Source organism: Amphiura filiformis, chromosome 12, assembly GCF_039555335.1.
Source record: "Amphiura filiformis chromosome 12, Afil_fr2py, whole genome shotgun sequence".
In the NCBI taxonomy this organism is placed as follows: domain Eukaryota; kingdom Metazoa; phylum Echinodermata; class Ophiuroidea; order Amphilepidida; family Amphiuridae; genus Amphiura; species Amphiura filiformis.
In genome coordinates, this window is record NC_092639.1 from 9,232,804 (window position 1) to 9,252,799 (window position 19,996).

The following is a 19,996-nucleotide window of genomic DNA, read 5'->3' on the forward strand; positions in this document are numbered from 1 at the left end:
AATTTATTTCCTCCAGTAATGATTACTATCACCCGAGGCAGTGAGGGACATCAATTATCACACACATCTAGAAGCGCCCAAATAACTCTGGCTAATCGTAAGGCCATCCTACGCGCTCATGTTCGTGTAAACACTTTTGACCTTCGCAGATATGCCTATAGAGGGGTTAAGTTGAGGCCACGTGATTTTTCTTTGTGTTCTCACAAAATTATTTTTCAAACGATATTGAATTCAAACATGATATTTAGATTACAATCGTGATTTTCATTCATATTTAGCCCAAAATACGGTGAGTATTTTTAAAACTATAATGTGGCGCATGCTGGTACTTATTTTGCTATCACCGGTACTGGATCCTGGTATAGAAATCTACAGGGGATGAGGTTGGTTGGTAGGTATTAGGTAACCGTTCTTAGTCAAACGTGTAACCAAACAATGGTCAGTAAGACCAGGGTCAAAGATTTTTATCATCAATGTGATATTTGATAAAAACAGATATGACTTACCTATAAACCATCTCTTCTGGCCCATAGAAATGAATAAGGCACATTGAGCCAGTGTTATACCATGGAGGAAAATTAAGCGACTGGATGTATCCAATTAGAGATGAGGATTCTCTGATAGAAGTGATGTTGTTTAGCCACATGTCTTCGCAACGGATATCATCAAACTCTAAACAAGAGATGTAATATTTTTATATTAATTAATTACTTTATAATTGATTAATGTATTTATTAATTAATAATTTATTTATTTATTTATTTTTATATCATCATGACCTTAAGTTGGAAATTGACTTACGTACCTCTGACGCACATAGCAGCCGCAATATCATCGCAGTTCCTCATTTGGACCATAACACTCTTAGCTTCATTTACTACATTCATAGTTGAGCACACTGACTGGGTGGTTATCGGCGATGAAGTGAAGGTTGAGTTCCTGCCAATTCCTCTTTGGTCATAATCATCACTCTCTGTCCGGACCCAGATCCATTCGTTTTCTTTTGCAAAAGCTTCTAAGTTTATCTGAATAAAAGTTGTACAGCAATTTCGTATTACTGGAAATTATATTTTGGTTCAATATTACGTGTTGTTGAAATGGCTATAAATCCAAACAAGTTAGGCCTTTTTGGTGTGTAAATAAGAAGCACTTATAATAGTATTGCAGACAGTTATATAACATTGAGAATGTTTGAATAATTGCACGCATACAACAAGAAACAGATGACCACCAACCTTCGTTCCATCAGTGTTAGTGACATCATCTAGCGTAACTATACGCATATAACTCATAGAACACGTAGCCAAGGCATCTGACCAAGAGGCTTTGGTTGGATAGGTGAAGCAACGGTCTTGACCTTGAAGTGGTGTATCAATTTCCCACCCACTGCAAAGATCTTTAAAAATTCAATTTGCAAGATAAATTAAATCGGTTCTGCATCTATAAACATAACACTAAAAGAAATCTAAACCTGCTATGTTGTGACTATTTAATTGACACAGTCGTATGCAGCATCAGCTCTAATTTGATACCACATTTGCTACAAAAGACATCAATTACATCTTTCCAGGCTACGATAAAGAGCCAATTGGTACTTATTGGGCACCGATAGCCCTATAGGGCCGAACTAGGTGTTGTGCCTTACAGTACACAGAAAGACAATATTGTTAAGCGGGCACGTAGGGTCACTTTAGGTGGGACATTTTAGACATTGTTTTGTATTGTATCTTTACAAATAATCGCTAAGTACATAAGAAATACATTGTCAGAATAATGCAAGAATTTGACAAAGAAATTGGCATGGAAAATCAAATTTGGCGCTTTTCATAAAAACTTTTTTTTTCAGAAATCTGATGTGCTATTTGGATTATTGACGTCCTTTCCTTTTTGAAAATGTATACTTTTATGTATTTCATCTTCATTACATTTGAAGATCCAATACAAAACAATGTCTATAATTCCCCACAATACTCACTAGTACAGTTATTTCTCCCATCCAAGTATAAATTAGGTGGACATGTACATGCGTAGCTACCCGGATAATTATGACAGGAATGAGTGCAGAGTGTCTCCCCTCCAACACATTCATTTATATCTGAAATAACATTGTAAAACAAGATTGTATGTTATTTGTTTATTTGTTTGTTTGTTCAAATGCCAAGGAAAACAAGAGATGGGCATGGCCCTGTGAGCATTGCTCCAGCATGACTTTACCTTTATCTATACCTTTTTATTTATTTGAACTCTTGTATTGAATATAAAGGCAATGTCCTATCCTTTACACCTATATGTCCGAGGCAGTAAAAACGTAAATAATGGGTGAGGCGCAGCCCAGGACATATTATTTAGGTGTAAAGGATAAGGCAGCAACCTTTATATCTATTTTTACCGAAAAAATACTGCAATTAAAAGAGAAAATACTACTTGTGGTGCCCAATTATTTGGAAATTGTTTACATCAAGGTAAAGTGCGTATTCGTATCCACAGCGGAAGTGACAGCGTGTATCACGGAAATATTGTACACGTTACCAAGCGTAATGCTATGCGTAGAATGTGTTACGGCGCTTGACCCATTATTGCAAGTGTGCCGTCGCGCTTTTGTGATTGGTAGCTCCTGTCGGCGCTAAAGGCTAGCCTGATGGATTTGTTTTTGTAGGGTAGGTTATAATAATAATAATAAATGTTTTTATTTAACAGCGTTGTATTGCATAGAAGAGCATAAAATGCCATTTTGATTTGTTGAAAATGAATGACAGTAATGACTTTGCACCATCGATTTTGAGGTTATCGTGAAGAAATATTCGGGGTTTCTTTTGGGTTTCTATAGTTTTCATCGGGAGCTACTGCCCGCTCGGGAAAATACTCCGGCTCAAAACAAAGCCCTCGGATCTCACACAATGACCTCAAAATTCTAATAGATGGTGCACAGTCATTATTGACTATTATTACTAATATACTAATTCAATCTCCTGTTTTACTGTTTTATTGAATACATCTATTGTTGCTTCTGTTAAATACAATCCGTTTCATATACTAGTTGTTGTATCGACAAAATAATGTTTATTAAACGTCCATTGCCTGCGTACCTATTTGACAAAGTGTAGCTCTTGCTTTATTGTTATCCTTACACGGATAAGCTGACCAGGAGAAATCATAGGAATTCACCGACACGCAATATTCTCTGGATATGTTCTGTATTTCTTGCCTCAAATCTTTGAAGTTGGAGTACGTAACGGGTGTTCCGTCACCAATCCATTGAAATGTCACATTATCCATCTGAGTTGCAGATTGTAAACCTATTACGTAACAATCTCGATCTTCAATCCTTAACTGATTGAATGACTTATGAAGGAAGAATTGGATCCTGTCTCCGTTAATTGTAATAGGATAACTTCCTTCAGCAAAGATGGCATCGCATGCATCAGGGTCTTGACTATCCACAGTGCCCAGGCAAAACCCTTCATAGTTTACTGCGTTTTCGCTGCAGAAATCTCCAGTATCTGAGGTAGCAAAATAAACAAATCGCCTTTTTTCTTAAAGATATTCATGTATATCATTATTATAATATAAAAAGAATGTATCATCAATATTACTCGATGAGAGAAAAAAAGCCTCAGGTCCTTGCATAGAGTTCAATTTTTAAAACGAAGATGCTATCTACACTGCCAATCAATCAATTAATTACGATGCGCTTCTCAGATGTATTCGGGATTATTCTTATTCTCAAAAAAACAAACAATATTAATTTCTGTTAGTCGCTGTAAACAATAAATAATCTTTACGAATCGATTGTAAACTCATACCAAAAAGAAAGTATCTAGTTTAACTTTGGTCCATAAGTCAAAGAAGGGTGTTAAATAAAGACCTGCCAAAAGTATGTTAATGACTTTTTGAATGCAATCACCTCAACTATAAAAGCTTACAGTAATTGCTATTGATTTGATCCTGCTACTCAATATTCATTTTGTTTCACCAGATATTGACTGTGAAGAGTGAAGGGTAAAACATTGAGGAAGGAGTAAAAGAGTATCTGTATTCAATAAAAAACAGTCTTAGTCCGTCTCTGTTATGGTGTACCTTTGTGAAGAATCTTGAGAGGCAGGAAAACTACATCAATAGGAATTACTACAACTTTAAAATGCTGGGTAGGTGCATTCAAAAGGTTATTATGTCATCAATTCTGCATCGATTTGGACAAATGAGGTATCAAAATGTACGAAATCAGTTTATCTGTAACACACATTTGGTAGGTCTTGATTTAAGACCACATCTTTGACTTATGGACCAAACTCAAAGTACCCAGTACTTTCCTTTTTACAATGAACTTTTGTACATGCATATTCTCAATTCCTTGTCGATACTTTACAATGCAAGGGATCTAAAATAAAGATTTCAAATCATGTAGGTCCTATTGTTAGGTATAATATTAAACAGTAGCACATTAACATTTATGTATTTTTCCCACCTTGATAAAGGCATCCTAGTACTTCTAGGCGCATACATGCCAGTGAACTTTGCCATGACATTGGGGTAACTCGTATCTTCGTTGTGACGAATGGTCTCTCAAAATCATTTCGTACCTCAGAGTTCTTGTCATCATTTGCAACGAAAATCTGTATCCAAAACAATTATATATTAAATCTATACTTGGACCAACACTCAGGAGGAAGGGAATGTTAAGGAAATGAGTGAATGTTGATTTTAAACTCAAATGTTAAGAAAGTTTAAGGAACAGTTCAATAGATTGAGGCGATGGGGCAAAAAGCATTATGGCCATATTTTTATCGATGTAGAAGTCCTGCCCAACGGGCCGAAGAACTTTGCGTCGTTTGGGCCGACTTAATTCTTATAAGACTTTTTGAGAACTGAACAAAATTGGTTTTGAACAAAATTCTTTTTTTTTTAAAGCTGGATGACTGCAAATTCTCGTTTCGATATATCATGTGCCATTTTGACCCTATACCCAAGCATATATCATTTTGTAATGACGGGAACAAAGTGTTACCTTTCTTTGACCATCTAAATTTCGATACGTCCGCCAATCTCCATGTTGAAAACGACTTTGATACAACACAGCATACGTTTTGACCCAATAGAACACACCTGCACCGGGCTTGCCTCGTCCTTGTGTAATCAATCCTGTGATTGTATGCATTGATATGAGATCGATTTGAATCCATTCCTCATCTAGAACATGACTGGCTTCCCAACAAGCAGGATGATGTAGGCGTCCTTTCGAGTAATCTAAACTGCCGTAATAGGACGTCCCCGATAATTGGTCATCCGTAATAGCACCCGATTCCATTCCAAGTCGATGGCTGCATACTTTGGTTAAAATGAATGTAACGAACCATATTATATCCTGGACTGAGCACATACCTTAGTCAGTTTGTTATTACACCGGAAAAAATAATAATAACCTATAATCCTATGACATTCAATTGAACTAAAGATGCTAAAGAAATTAACATTTATCCAACTTTTTGATATGTTGTCGCTTTTAAAACGCTACATTATTATATAGTTATAGTTTTTTAAACAATGAGTGGTGATTGGACCCATTCAATTGCAAGAACAACGTTCACTAAAATGGGCACTTGAATGTATAGATCTAAGGAACATTTACTCGATTTACTTTTAACACGCTGCATTTAAACTACACATATGAAACTATTCAATTAATAATACTCACGTCGATGTCTACATCCAAGTATTTCAAATCGAAGACAAATTTGTTCGTACCACGAGAGTGGCTGGATTTGAATCGACTGGCTTATGATTGGTGGGTCTAAGCTATGTGTTATCAATGTGTGCTGATCATGATTCGCCTGAAAAACCTGCACAGATAGTAATTTGCATGAGTTAAAGGTTTTAAATAAATGTTCTTTTTCTTTTTTCGCAAACTATGTCGATATCGAATGAGAAATTTTAGATTTTTTAAATCAGCAACTTTCATTTACGATTGTGTGTGCGCGCGGCATTCTTAAATCGGTTATTGTTAATTAGACGACAATAAATAAATACTCTCTCTTAATCCGTAAGTTGTTTAATGTACAAATGTAAGCTCACACCTGCTGGTGATAAACAATTTCAAAGTTTAAACTGACTTTCAGTACAACATATGCAACTAGCCTTGAATTTTCAATGTGACACACGTCTTCATCAGAAGGAGTATAATAAAGATGTGTGTCACATCGAGAATTCAAGGTTAGTTGAATTTGTTGTGCTGAAAATCAGTTTAAACTTTGAAAATTGTTTAATGCATGTACCAGAAAATTAAACTCGGTATTTTTACATCTTAAAAGATGTACTTTCCACTTTGTGATCCACAGCCTCATCCCGCAACGTACCCTAAACCAATTGAGATATATACCATCAGAAACTTTGGAGTGCATACGTAATGTTTGTGCTCATAACCTTTGTTGCCGATTCGATCGTTTGACAAAGGTATCCTCCCATTTTCTTTTTATTACAACACAGTGGCCTATGGAGCACTGTAATATATTCATTTGTGTAATTCGCAATTTCAAAGTCCAACTCAAAGAAATTTTGAAAAAGGGATTTCTTTGCTTTCTAAAGTTAACACCAATATTGTAACTTACTCTAACTGCACCTCGATGTGACTTATACTTTGCCCATACATCGTCTTCCAGCAGATAAAACACATGGAAGCTGGTCACCCAATATGGTAAATCACCACACCCCTGTGTTAATATCGTGTTGACTTGCCACTGGTAATCTAGTAATACTTTTATCCATTGATATTCATCTGATTGATACGGCATCCATCCGCTACCAAATGAATGGTATGGGTTGATGCGAGCATCAGATGTCGTATGGTCTGCTGATCCACTTGTGGAGGATATGAGTTGAGTTTTGCGAACACCGCCTCCGGATATTCCTGACGAAAAATGGCAATCTGGCAAAAAGATGCAAAATATATATATATAACGCCCTGGTTAATATGTAGGCCTACATAACAAAATAATCTATCAAATACTAGCATCTTGGTCAATTGCCATTTAATTTTTTTTTGCTTTTAAAAATCTTGGAGGTGAAGATGGAGGTCATTGACATAAATATTACAAAGCATTGGCCCCAACACTGATCCTTGTGGCACACCGGAAAGGACAGAAACAAAATTGGACATCTGACCACGGAAAACAACCCTCTGCTTGCGGTTGGTAATGAAAGAAGAGATCCAGTTTAGAGATGTATTATTTATGCACACTCGTCTTAGGGAACAGGCCAAAAGATCGATGACGTCCTATAAACGAAACCCCGCTTCTGGATATCGTTTGAAGTCAAATGATATACCATTTTAAAGCTTATGATATATATTTTCTAAACACGAAATAAAACAAAATTGACCGGGCCGACTTTACGGCTGATTCGTGGTGTCCAGTCAGATATATGCGACAGAGACTTCAGCTTGGTATCACTCAAAACTTTCGCGGCATGCTCGTCGTACTCAGCTATCATGAAACCCCTTATCGGTTACTCGTCATTTGCATATTTGTGTACATCCATATCAAAACGATGCACTTGTCGGCTGCTACATGTGTCTCATTTCACATAATAGCTAGGAATAAATACCAGACTCATATCAAGTGTAGGTCACTTCAAATCATCCCTAAGTCAAATTGTATAAGGAATGTTCTCTGTATTCCTAAACCATGTGACTTGGGATGATTTGAAGTGACCTCCTGTTTGAAGATGTGTCTGGTTTTATTCCTAACTATTATGTGAAATGAGACACATGTAGCAGCCGACAAGTGCATCGTTTTGATATGGATGTACACATTTTAATTTGAAAACAATGACCCAGTTTTGGAAAGAGAAGGAACCGGAGTACTTATCAAATAAAATACATAAACATGATAGAGGCCTACGCCAATAATAATTACCAACTCGCTTGTACTCAGTTTAGTATATGTGCTGGGATTGGGCGATGTTCTTGAAGGACTGATCAAACTATACTTCTGATGAAATATGGTGAGAATAATAATAATTGATATGGGTTTTAACAAGATTTGATCAACTTTGAAATTTCATCCCCTGCATAAGCATCCATTTTGGATTAATCATTAATGCAAATTCGGCGCTGTTTCACAAATTGATTTTCGGGGACCTTTGCTATGTTATTTAATATGCTTTTCTGATATGAATGGTGATTAAATGAATTCTGTTGCAATTAGTGGTGGGTTAAAGCTCTTATTTTTCTTAATTTGACTATGCTACAAGTTAAGCGCAATTTTGTCTTTCTGAGGTGCATTTTTTATTTGGTTATAATTATTTGTTAAATTTTCGTATTTATGTGTTCAACCTTGGTGTTTTTTCACTAAAGAAGGAACCAAGCTTTTATCTGTAGTGTAACAATAGCAAAATTAATATTTAATATTATAGCTACCTGAGATTAGCCTTGAGTCGTGCTTTGAACTGAAATTAATTGCAGATAAATGTAATACATGTATTGTATAAGGCAAGAATGTATATTTTAATAAACAGATAAAGAAGGAACCAAACTCTAAGGCTTTTATCTGTAGTGTAACAATAGTAGAGTTGATTTTTAATTTTATAGCTACATGAGATTGGCCTTGAGATATGCTCTGAACCACGAGACTTATAAACTATTGGGCTTCATATCAATTTTGAGAATGTGTAAGAAAATCAGCGTATTTTTGTTGATATGCAGGCTTTATTTAATATTTACCCACCCAAAACAATACTAGGAATAACCATATGTCCAGTTTAATATACCCAGTTTATACCTTTAAATATATGACCCAACATTTTCAACATTTCAGAATTACGTTTCTGGCAGGGAGGGAGGGGGTCGGCCGAGAAACGAAACTAGTTACGTTTATAGGACGTCATTGATCTTTTGGTTTGTTCCCATATTTAATACTAGAATTTAAAAAAAAAAGGTTTAAAAAAGGGGAATTTATACTAATTGCAGATTCATGGCGCCTAAGAATACAATATGGGTTATGGATACTGATCCGTGTGACTTACCATCATCGATACATCCAATGATATCGATCCTCATTGCAATACTACCATTCCAAGATTTTGGCACAATGCGGATGTAATTAGTTCGCACTGGGCGATCAAAAATTATCGGTCTGGAACAATGTGGCTCGCCATTAGCACGGAATGTCTGTAATTGATTAGCATATGATGATAAAAACAAAATCGGTAATTAAGTAAGATTTTATTCTATGCAATATGCCTGCATGAAGAGTTTGTAGAAGTATTTATATCACCAACAGTAGAACTATTGCAATGAACAACTGAATGCGTTTCCATACTCTCCCTCTGAATCCCATTGACCAAGATATCTTCGTAAGGGATATGATTTGACGGTGGGGGATAAGTAACGTCATTTATCATGTGTTGCATATTTTTGAAGTGTATCATTATCTTCAAAGATTCATTTATTAATTTTAATAGACAAGATTTTTCAAAGGTTTCATTTGTTTGTACCATTCTGTGTCGTTATATGGGTAGATGGAGGTCAAACCCGGGGGTCAAACAGGTATTCAGGGTATTGTGAATTACTGCACCTTGTATAATACGGAGCTACCACTTCGTGTACTTTCCAGTTAATTGTGTACTTTGTATATTTTATTCTATCCCGCTTTCGTGAAATTTGTAGTAAGTCCGCAAGTATTTGTATTTAAACAATTTTAAATGGCTCCTTATTAGAATATTAAACCTAACTACCGAATTTCATAAGGCTAAAAAGTATATCCCACAATGCTGTTCTTCAAAGTCGAGCTGCTCAGGTATACGAACATGAAAAAAGTTATTTGGGTTCCATGGTAGACAATAGATATATGCGTGTGACACACAGACTTGTAACGAGTCATGACTCGAGACTCGACTTTTCAAAAATGAAATGACTCGACTCGTCACACAACCGTGGTGAATTACTTATTTGTTCGTTCAACAGAACTCGATATTGATGTCTGCTAAATAAATACTACTTTGATCTATTGAAAGTAATGTCTATACGGATTGATCGCAAGATTCTACTGAACAGACTATATCGGGTACATTAGTTCGACTCCTTTGTTTGGAGACCAGCAAGCACGTGGTGATTCTATATAGATATGCGTCATTGCTTATCACTTGTTGCACAGTTCACCTCGTTTGAGTAATTTTGGCGGAATTTATCACCCGTGTTTCAATCAAAGCTGTTTATATGCTGGCGAAGTTATGTAATAATCGGATTAACTACCATAGCAATACCAAAAGAATTTTTGGGAATAGTGGGAAGCAAGTGGGAATAGAAGTTTCTGAGCATGTAAGATCACGTTGAATTGTCTGCATTGATGAGGTTCAATAAAGAAAGCCTATGTTGCACTCTGAAGTTACTAATAACCAGCATAATTATTTCTTTGTGTTTTTTGACATACCCACGTTAAATTATGGGAAAATCGGCTTACGTGATCTGCCTGAATCACGTCTCCAAAACAAGAGCGTGAACCAAAACGCTATATTAAATATACAAGCCTATTTGAAGAATTTCAAATGATCATACAAAAGTGACCATGCTAAAATATTAATCTGTAGACTTTCCTCCTTCACATGCACCATAAGCCTACATATTGAACCTGTAATAAACTTTGCTAAGCATGGCAGACCCTTCAAAAGTGTCTCATCCGTTAACATCTTACCATTCTTGGCCTGGATCTTATTATGTCACTACTGAGATCCTCAATATACCACCAATCAATTCCATCTTCACTGTATTCAACTTCAAAAGACTCGACCCAATATGGCGCATTGTCTCCTCCCCCTTGACTAATTATCCCGGTTATGAGCATGCGTCGTTGAAATTCAACCTGTAGCCACTCTGAATCGTTATTCCGGCTTGGTATCCATGACGTGTTGCTGTTCAATCGGGCCTTAGAGGGTTCAAATCCTTCTTGATTGCTTGAAGATGTCAAATGTGTGGCATTGAGTGATCCAATTTCGATACCCAGAGAAAATGGACAATCATCTGAATGTAGAAGATGAAAGTATTTATAAATATTCTCAATCATCCAGGTAGATAAATAGTTGTAATATTTTTTTTTGCAACTGGACTAACTGTTTTAACTGGCTACAGTATTACAACATATCCATGACGCATCATCAGGCCTAGTGATCTTGCACTGGTTCTAATATATATTATTGACCTGTGACGTGAAGGTGGTAGATATTTCTCGGCGACTCCAGGTGGGACGTCACTTGGATATGACATGATACTGTAGCCAGCAAAAAAGTAAGTCCAGTTGCATACGAGAATTATAACTTATTACAAATAGAAGATGGAAGACAATTAAAATTATCCGCGCAAAAGATATAAGTAAGATTATCATTAATATTAATATCAACAAATGCTCATATAATACTTAACTAAGCGTGGAAGTTTGTTTTGTGGAATTTGAAATTACTTAGGCCAGTCAAATTAAGAAAAGTAAATGGATTAAGCCACCACTAATTGCAACTGAATCCATTTAATCACCATGCATTCATTTCAGAGAAGCATAAATAACACATCAAAAGTTTCCAAAAATCCAAATAGTGGCCGTTTATGCAGGGGGTGAAATTTATGGTGATGTGCGCCCGTAGCCTGAAGCGGGTTTCTCCAAATGTCTCAAAGGTCATGAAGTTGAAGAAAGTAAGATGGGATAGCGTACATAATGAGAACATGGGAAGATCGGGGGCAAGATTATGTAGGACTTCGGAAATAAAGTGATTATTTTTCGACTGGAAGCTTCTAAAGGACACTATTCTCTCCTTGTGTATTATTATTATTATGTTCCTTGGAGTCTGTACCTCTTATTCATCATGAAGGAAGGATACAACTCCACATATGGTGGAGAATAATTATAAACGCCACAATATCATTACATTGCTTTCATCATAAGAATTCAGAAAAAAGTATAGTTCCTTAGCAATTTGCAATTTGCAAAATTGCTAAGGTCTGTTTCTGTCAAGTTCTTTCTTTGTTTCTTTCTTTCTTTCTTTCTTTCTGTCAATCTTATAATGAGCCACCGTAGCCATATGCTTTGAGCTATGTTGACCATAGTTGGTCATTAGGACCATTGGGTGGGGGGACAAATGAAACATGATCAACTTCAGGTCAAAGGTCATCCACTTCCGGTCAATGGCCAAAACGTGAGGAAACTAAAAATGCTACTCCTTCCACAAGTTACACAGCACGATGATGGCACTTTGGTACATGCATAAGCTATACCCAATGTCTAAAAGTTAATGTCCAGAATCGGGGTCAAAGGTCATTAAGGGGATACTTCCGGTATATGACCAAATACCCTAAAATGCTGATGCTGTCGCAGATATATATAGTACAACAATGTTACTTGGTCATCAGGTACAATAGCTGGTGGCACAAATGTCACATGACCAACTCAAGGTCAAAGGTCATGGAAAGGTCATTATGGCCGAAAATGTTATTTCCTATTATTTTTACTAAAACTGCTACTCCTTACACGAATTACACAGCAAGATGACGTCACTTGACACATGCATTAGCCTTGAGGTCAAAGGTCATACGAAGGTCATTATGGCTGATGTGATTTTCTGTTCTGTTACTAAAAATTCTAAGTCATTCCACAAATTATAATATAGCATGACATTACTTGCATACATCCATTGGGGTCAAAGGTCATTGGGTCAAAGGTCATTGGGGTCAAAGTTCATGTAGGTATTACTTCCAGTATGAAGCAAAATACCTTAGGAAGTCGCACTATAATAGCGCATTGACCAACTTGAGTTGCACAGAAATATTTACATGAAATTGAATCTTGAATAATTTTTGGTTAGGCCGAATAAAAAAATAATCATGTTTGGCGTCTTCTCCCGCTTCTTTTTTGAGGTTTCTTCAGTTTATAATTTTATTTTTTGAAATTCAGTTATAACTTTTTAAAAAAAATGTCTAGGGAGTAAAGATGCTTTCTATAGCCTTGCTAATATACAAGAAACACTTTTGGAAGGTTTTGTGATAATTAGAAGAGGCCTATCTCGTTGAACAAGATATAAAAAGAGGCCTCCTCCTTTTTCCGGGCATTTTGTGTGCGCTAAAACAGTTCTAATTATGGGTATTTGCACCAATTTTACAATAAAAAATATAATTTATTATTATAATTATAATACTACAAACATCTGTTCATACATGTATATTCCAAGGAATTATACATAATATATGCTGGACCTTTTGAACTTGCATATATGCTATAGGTGAGCTAACAAATTAACCTTGGTCTCTAGCCAAATTCCAAAGTTATAGTGCATTTCATTACCTCTCAGTAAAATCAGCATAATATAGGCCTACTACTGCTTACATGCATTCATGCTATATAGCTGGGCTAATTAGCTATAGGCCTAGTTAATTAGCTATTGCTAAGGTCGCGTATATGTGTATGCGCAATTAGCTCTAGTTTGACCTGTCTCCGACTGTCGACATACAGTTCTTAAGTTATAGGCAAAAAGGTCAAAGGTTAAATTTTGAGGTCCACGGGTGTCCACAATTGAAAAAACCATCCAATCGGTATCAAATTGTTCCTTTGGCAAAAATGAATTAAAATGAGAACAGTTGCATTGTTTGGCTGTTTTATTACATAGGTAGCATCATAAAAATAGGTCAAGGTCAACAAAGCTCAATGGATTTTGATCTTTGGGCCATGTTAACAACGTAACAAACCACCTGCGATTTGGCAAAATATTCTTTTTGTTTAAATGTTTTTGCAAGCGGGGCAATCTGAGACCATTTAAAAAAAAAATTAAATTCAGAGAAATCATATTTTGTCGGCTGTGACATTTGACCTTTTCCCATATAACTCAAGAATTGTACATCGGAGCGTCAAATTATACTTTTTCCAAATCCTTATGGCGAGAGAAATACATTGGTATGATTTTAACCAGATTTGACCAACTCTGAAATATATTTCACCCCCCGCATAAGCAGCCATTTTGCATTTATGCAAATTACTACTTTCGTGGACTTTTGATATGTTTTTGTGTGAGATATATTGCGGAATACGGACGCATGTTAAATGGATTCTGTTGCAATTAATTGTCGGTGATTTCTCTAGAATGTCGAAAGAAAATTAAAAAAAGATCACTCTCTTCAAAGAGAGTGATAGCATGTCTGTCGCAGACTGTGTTTACATAATGTGTTAGTCATGTTCATAGTACATGTGTCATTCCCAGACAAAGTTCAGCTGAAAATAATAATCGCATTCTTTACTTACTTGGTATTCGCGGAGCCCGATATGCATCGCAGACTGTTAACAAAATCAATCACAAATATAATTAAAAAGACGACAAAATAAAACGTGCTGTTTGCTCTTTCATTGAAAACAGAAATAATTTCTAAAAGCTTTTTAAAGATGTGCAAAATTATTAAGGATAACTATCCTATATTATATTAAACTGATATATAATTGACAAATATTAATTAAATGCTTTCAAACTTACTGGTATCTATCCTGGTAAAAAGATCTATTGCTGGACCAATTCTCGGTGATTTATATTGGTCCAATGTATACAGGCTTTCATTGGTCATGATACAAGTACGGTCATCGTGTGGCCATATCTCCCTGAATTCGAAAGCTCGGCAGACAAAGCTTGTCTCTGTAAGGCACCCGATGGCACATCTCTCAGCAGTCATGTTATAACCAAGAATGTACTTCTTATTATAACCACTAATGTATGTCAATATGGCACGATTGAAACTTGAAAGCGCATTGGTTTCACCTGCAAATGAGTATAAACATCAGACTTATTTTTCAATCTTTGTTAAATCACATTTTGACCCACTTTTCAATGAGTAAACTTTCTTTCATTCAGTAAATACATAGTGTGATGTGCTCTGAGTAATTTAATTTGATTATTTATATTTGTTTACAATTAAAATTTGATTTGTTGTCATATATTGTATTAATCAATCAGTGTATTTGTTTTGGGCTATCTTTTAGAATACCCTACCATTTTTTACATTCACAGTGTATGTGTATGGGTCGTTCATAAAAGACCCCCATTGAAAATCTACAGTGGTAGGTATTCTAAAAGAAATCCTTATTTTGTGTATTCGTGTGAATTTGGGTAAAAGGTGATTTTGGCCTTGAGTCATTAAGCGACTCGTAACAATAGCTATAATATTGCTCTGAGCGTTTTGCTACTGAGTTCAATTTAACTTGCTATTAGTTTTTACTTGAATTTGCATTTCAGAATGTGTTTTTTGCTGTTTAATTTAATGTTGATTTTTGTTGTTTGTAAGAGCTCAAAACGTTGGGGTTTTTTCTGTTTGTTTTGTTTCAGTTTGTCTGCTTATGTGCATATATACCGTATGTATTTTATTTGTTTCCTCACATCAAGTTGGAATATTTTTTTCTTTAAACTGTGTACCTTAACCTTTCAAGACTTTATTTGACCAGGAAAAGAAAAGAAAAACCTGGAACGAACTTCAAAGTTCGTACCAGGTTTCCCGGTTTCCCTTTTTTCAGCAATATCTTTGTATGTCAAAACACCATTTCAAAATATCTTTATGCAATTCAACAGCGAACTTTTTATGATTCTCGTTCTCCTGTCATTGGGGAAAATTTAGGGACAGATGGAGATCTTATTTTCTTTCGAAATAATGGAATTCTTTGGAATAATGACCCTTCAAAATATTGTCCCTTCAGAATAACGACTATTTGAAAGAAAGTGTTAATATTAACCACTGCACATCATGTCTTAAAGTGCTAATTTTGAGCATCTTAGCGCAGCGTGATAGCGCTCTCTGTTGTTATGCAGCAGCTGATGCAGCTGATGTTGTTATGCGTTTTATTCAGCCTATATTAGTCTATATAACTTATTTAATCACTTTTGGGTCTGAATTGGGCATGTCTACAAATGCCAAGATGGTATGACCAGTGACCACCCGGGTGTTGTCAAATAAAAGAAAAAAGTTTTAAAAAAAATAGATTTCCCAACCGGGGGTGACATCCCCATAAGATCTGTGCCAATATTCATATTTTGAGTACTTTTCATATCTCGAATGGAGTGAATGGAACGTCTTAAAAGTTCCTGCAACAAATGCAAAAGTGCGCAACAATTAGCCACGTTGAAGGTAAAATGATCAAATATGACATTAAACTGGACAAAAACGTGTGAGCGCGAGAAAATGTGCATCTTAATTAAAGCTAAATGGTCAAATACCGTATGTCCCATGACCAGAAAAAGTAATCAGCATAATTTATTGTGTTTGTCTGGACAATGACCAGACAGTCTGGCCAACAGTGTGATGACATAATGTCATATTCAAACATTACATTATGTCAAAATTGATCTGAAGTTAGAGTTGTATTGGGGACTTAAGGGATGGGTTCATTAAAGTAGCGTTCTCCGAAAAGTTTTTCGATAAATTCATTAATTTCTCAAAAAGTAAAAATCTCAGTTTAATAAATAACGGTTAAAATGAAAGCCATTATTGGGGGGCCTAATTATCGTATCATTATAATAGGTCTGGCACCAATGCAAGCATTTGTTTCGGTGTCCCAAATTCATAGTCAAATATGCTGACGCTATTTTTTACAAATCGCCTGGAATTGCATATTTAGGTTTCAGCGATTGCGGAAAAAAGTGGGGTATGTTTCTGAAAAGCGTTTCCGCTTGGAATGTAGATGGCTATTGCGGAGCTTAATGTCCGTGATTTTAATTAATAAGCTCTTTCATTGACAATTTGTAACGTCTTTTGCACAGCATGCGGGTCGCCTGCTTGAATCCCGATATTTTAAAAAATTATGTTGTTTTTTAACCAAACAACCAGCCAAAAGAGTTCTCTAAACTGTCCTCTAACCGCAGATAACATTAGATCGACTGTGCTATTGGTAGAATTTAAACGAGAACCAAAAGTGTTCGCCGAAGTCATGCAAATATGGACTCTCGGAGAATATAGCGTTTTTGTAAGAAGTTGCATTTTTTGACAATGTTTTATATGTTCTTGCTATGAAGAACATTAAGAATTTACTTCAAACGTCGTATGTAGTTTACATACCTATTCCGGTTCGGCTATGTATATATTAGAATCCTTGATCGTCGTTATTTGCAATGTCTTTTGCACTTTTCTCCTCCATAAAATGGCGAAAATATTCCTATTACAGAACAACACCTCCAAGTCACTTTAAAATACCACAGCACTATATAGCTTGCGTTGACAGTTCTGACAGAATACAAGTCACTCTGCATTGAGCGCATTGGAATCCCAATTCTTTCTCACATTGATTGTTTTCCAACAATTGATTCGAACCAACGCCCTTGATCCTAATGTACTGTGTTCAGAAGTTTTGAATTGAGTTATCAAATTTGTAACAGCTGGACTCAGTCTTGCGTATAATAAGCGTCACATTGTAATTCACATTAGATAAATGAATGTGAAATGAATAAGAGAGTAATTTATCGGTGAGTTATGTACTGGGACTGTTTTCTATATAACTGTATTATTTCTTGTTGTTTTCTATTATATTTGTTGGTTTAGTTTATCGCTATAGCTCCAAGATATAGTATATTAGTATAGTGCGTTTTATTTTTTAATTCATCCTATTATTTTGGCTTCAGATGGACATAAACCATTTTTTACAGTTATTGCTGATGTTATTTCTTTATTTTTGGTAAACCGAAATAATAAACTATAAAACCATTAACTGATAGAATATATTTCCTATAAGGCGCGTGAAAGTCGATTCCGAGTTTATCAAATTTTCAAAAATGCCAAAATAATTCATTATTTTCAAAGTATCAGTGTTTTCACCAGTTTTAGCAATTGGAAATATATATTTTTGTTTGTAAAACATATATTCATAACTTGGAAGCATGAAACCAGGCTCTTTTCTAATTTTTCTAGTCCTTACCCATATAAAAAAAAACATGTTTATAAATCACATGTATGAGTTTGGCTTCAAATCAACACGCATTTTAGGTCAATAATGAAATCTGATGAAATAATGAAAATGAAAAAGAAAAAGTCACCTCACCAACCTGAAAAAAAGTAACGATAAACTCGGAATTGACTTTCATGGGCCTAATCTATACTGTCATGTTGGTGCAAATTAGAGCATTTGAGATTGTTCATCAGGTGGTAAAAGTTGTTCCTGAGAGCATCCGAAAGTCCCGCTGCCTTTAAATTTCAAGCCGTAACAGTATCAGAAATGTTGAATGATATCAGGCAGCTGTTAATTGCCTAACCCACCCCCCCAAGCCTCGAAATAAGCAGGCACCCAGGAGCCAATGGTCATAACATTTTGGCTCCTGGTCCACACCAAAACCAGGCTCCTCTTTTTTTTCTTTCAAATAGAGCCTGTTAGTTAAATCGGTTTTTGTATGTAACATGTACAATTAAAAATTAAATGACTCATAGCTCTTTAAAAATGCCTCCTGGTTCACTAGATAATCACAGGACCAGGAACCGCTTTTTCCAAATGTGTGGTGTCCTGGTCCAGATCTGCTTATTTCGAGGCTTGCCCCTAATAATATAAACCCCGGGCCATAAACACAACACATGCCCCCCCACATCCAAACACCTCGCTCTGCTTTCACTTTGCAATGGAGCTTATAACTCCCCATTAATAACTCAGGAAATCATTTTGTATTCTTACATGTCAAAACTAAGCATACGCCTGTCATTATTTTGCTATCGGGGGAGCACTTCATTATATTATATGAGATCTACTAATGACGCCTACTAATTTCAAAAGACTTTTTGGCAACATTATCAGTGATAAATATAATAAAAGTTGTCAATGAAACAATAAAAGCGTCTAAATCATGATGACGATATATCCAATGGGAAACAAGTGTGTGTGTGTGTGTGTGGGGGTGGATGACAAACCATGTGCTGGGTGATAGCGAAAGGGGGGTCTTAATTTAAGGGCTATTCATTGATCCCAGAGAAAGTATAAAATGGTAAAACAAATTTAAATTCTATATAAAATGCCTAAAAGTGAAGGATAAATCATTAAAATTGTCATTAGATATTTTAAAACGTTTTGGCAAGAACCGAGGAAAGCAGTATAGTATTGATAAAATTATAGCCCCGTTCCATATTTTTTTAATCTTTTAAATCTCCTCTTGGGATTGTTCTTCATTATTGCCAATGCCATGATTGCTTTTTATAATTATAGTCTGGTACAACTGTTATATTATGTTTGACATATTTAATCGGTGGCGTAGATTTCTTTTTGACATGGGGGGATAATGGAGTTGGAAAAAAATTGAAGTATAGTCAATCGAGCGACAATATATGGCAATTATGGTACAATTGCGCGCTAAGTGCTCGAAAATTTTGGTATTTTGAAGCTAAACTGATGAAATATGGTGTAAAAGTAGAATAAATGCGCGCGAAGCGCGTGAAAATTTGCACTTTTGGGGCTAAAATGTGCAAATATGAGGTTAATTTGATCAGAAACCCATTATCAGGCATCGACATGGGGGGGGTGACTGTATGGACCATCCCCTGGCAAAATATTGGGGGGGGGGGTAAATCCCCCATCCCCCTCCCCCCCGGATCTACGCCTATGCATGATATTTTTGGATTTGAGTATATTTTGATGTTTTTCATAGTGCAATAGTATTTTGGTTAAATTAATATTTTGCGTGCAATAATATGACCGAGTGCTTTCTGATCTAATACTTTTTTCCCTATAGATGCAATTTTTGATGTCTTTTAAAAGTTTTCTTAAAGTGTTTAATATTTATATGTATGTTCAAATTGTAATTTTACATGTAATTTGGCCGTTTGGCCACGATATGTGTAAAATAAAATACCGATATTAAATAATAATAATAGCTGATTTCTCTACTAAGTAGAGAAATTACAGATTCATGTAAAATAACTTACTTTGTCTTTAATACAGGGCTTAAGGTTTGCACATCGAAACTAACAAAGATACTGGACAAGGTGCTAAAATCTAAATGTTGCTGATTCATGGATTTCTACATTCTC

General features: G+C 35.5%; 1 protein-coding gene across 1 annotated transcript in view; it reads right to left on the minus strand.

Moving 5' to 3' along the window:
- LOC140165755 (uncharacterized) overlaps positions 1–19,996 on the minus strand; it is a 69,601-nt gene that overhangs the window by 19,241 nt on the left and 30,364 nt on the right. The window contains exons 3-15 of the mRNA XM_072189075.1: positions 14,491–14,769; positions 14,265–14,297; positions 10,683–11,008; positions 9,016–9,160; positions 6,603–6,919; positions 5,693–5,837; positions 5,006–5,325; positions 4,466–4,613; positions 3,087–3,500; positions 1,976–2,095; positions 1,236–1,396; positions 806–1,025; positions 507–672 (exon numbers count right to left, since the gene is read on the minus strand). Of these exons, the coding sequence (XP_072045176.1) occupies positions 507–672; positions 806–1,025; positions 1,236–1,396; positions 1,976–2,095; positions 3,087–3,500; positions 4,466–4,613; positions 5,006–5,325; positions 5,693–5,837; positions 6,603–6,919; positions 9,016–9,160; positions 10,683–11,008; positions 14,265–14,297; positions 14,491–14,769 (2,794 nt within the window). The remainder of the gene's footprint in view (positions 1–506; positions 673–805; positions 1,026–1,235; positions 1,397–1,975; positions 2,096–3,086; positions 3,501–4,465; positions 4,614–5,005; positions 5,326–5,692; positions 5,838–6,602; positions 6,920–9,015; positions 9,161–10,682; positions 11,009–14,264; positions 14,298–14,490; positions 14,770–19,996) is intronic.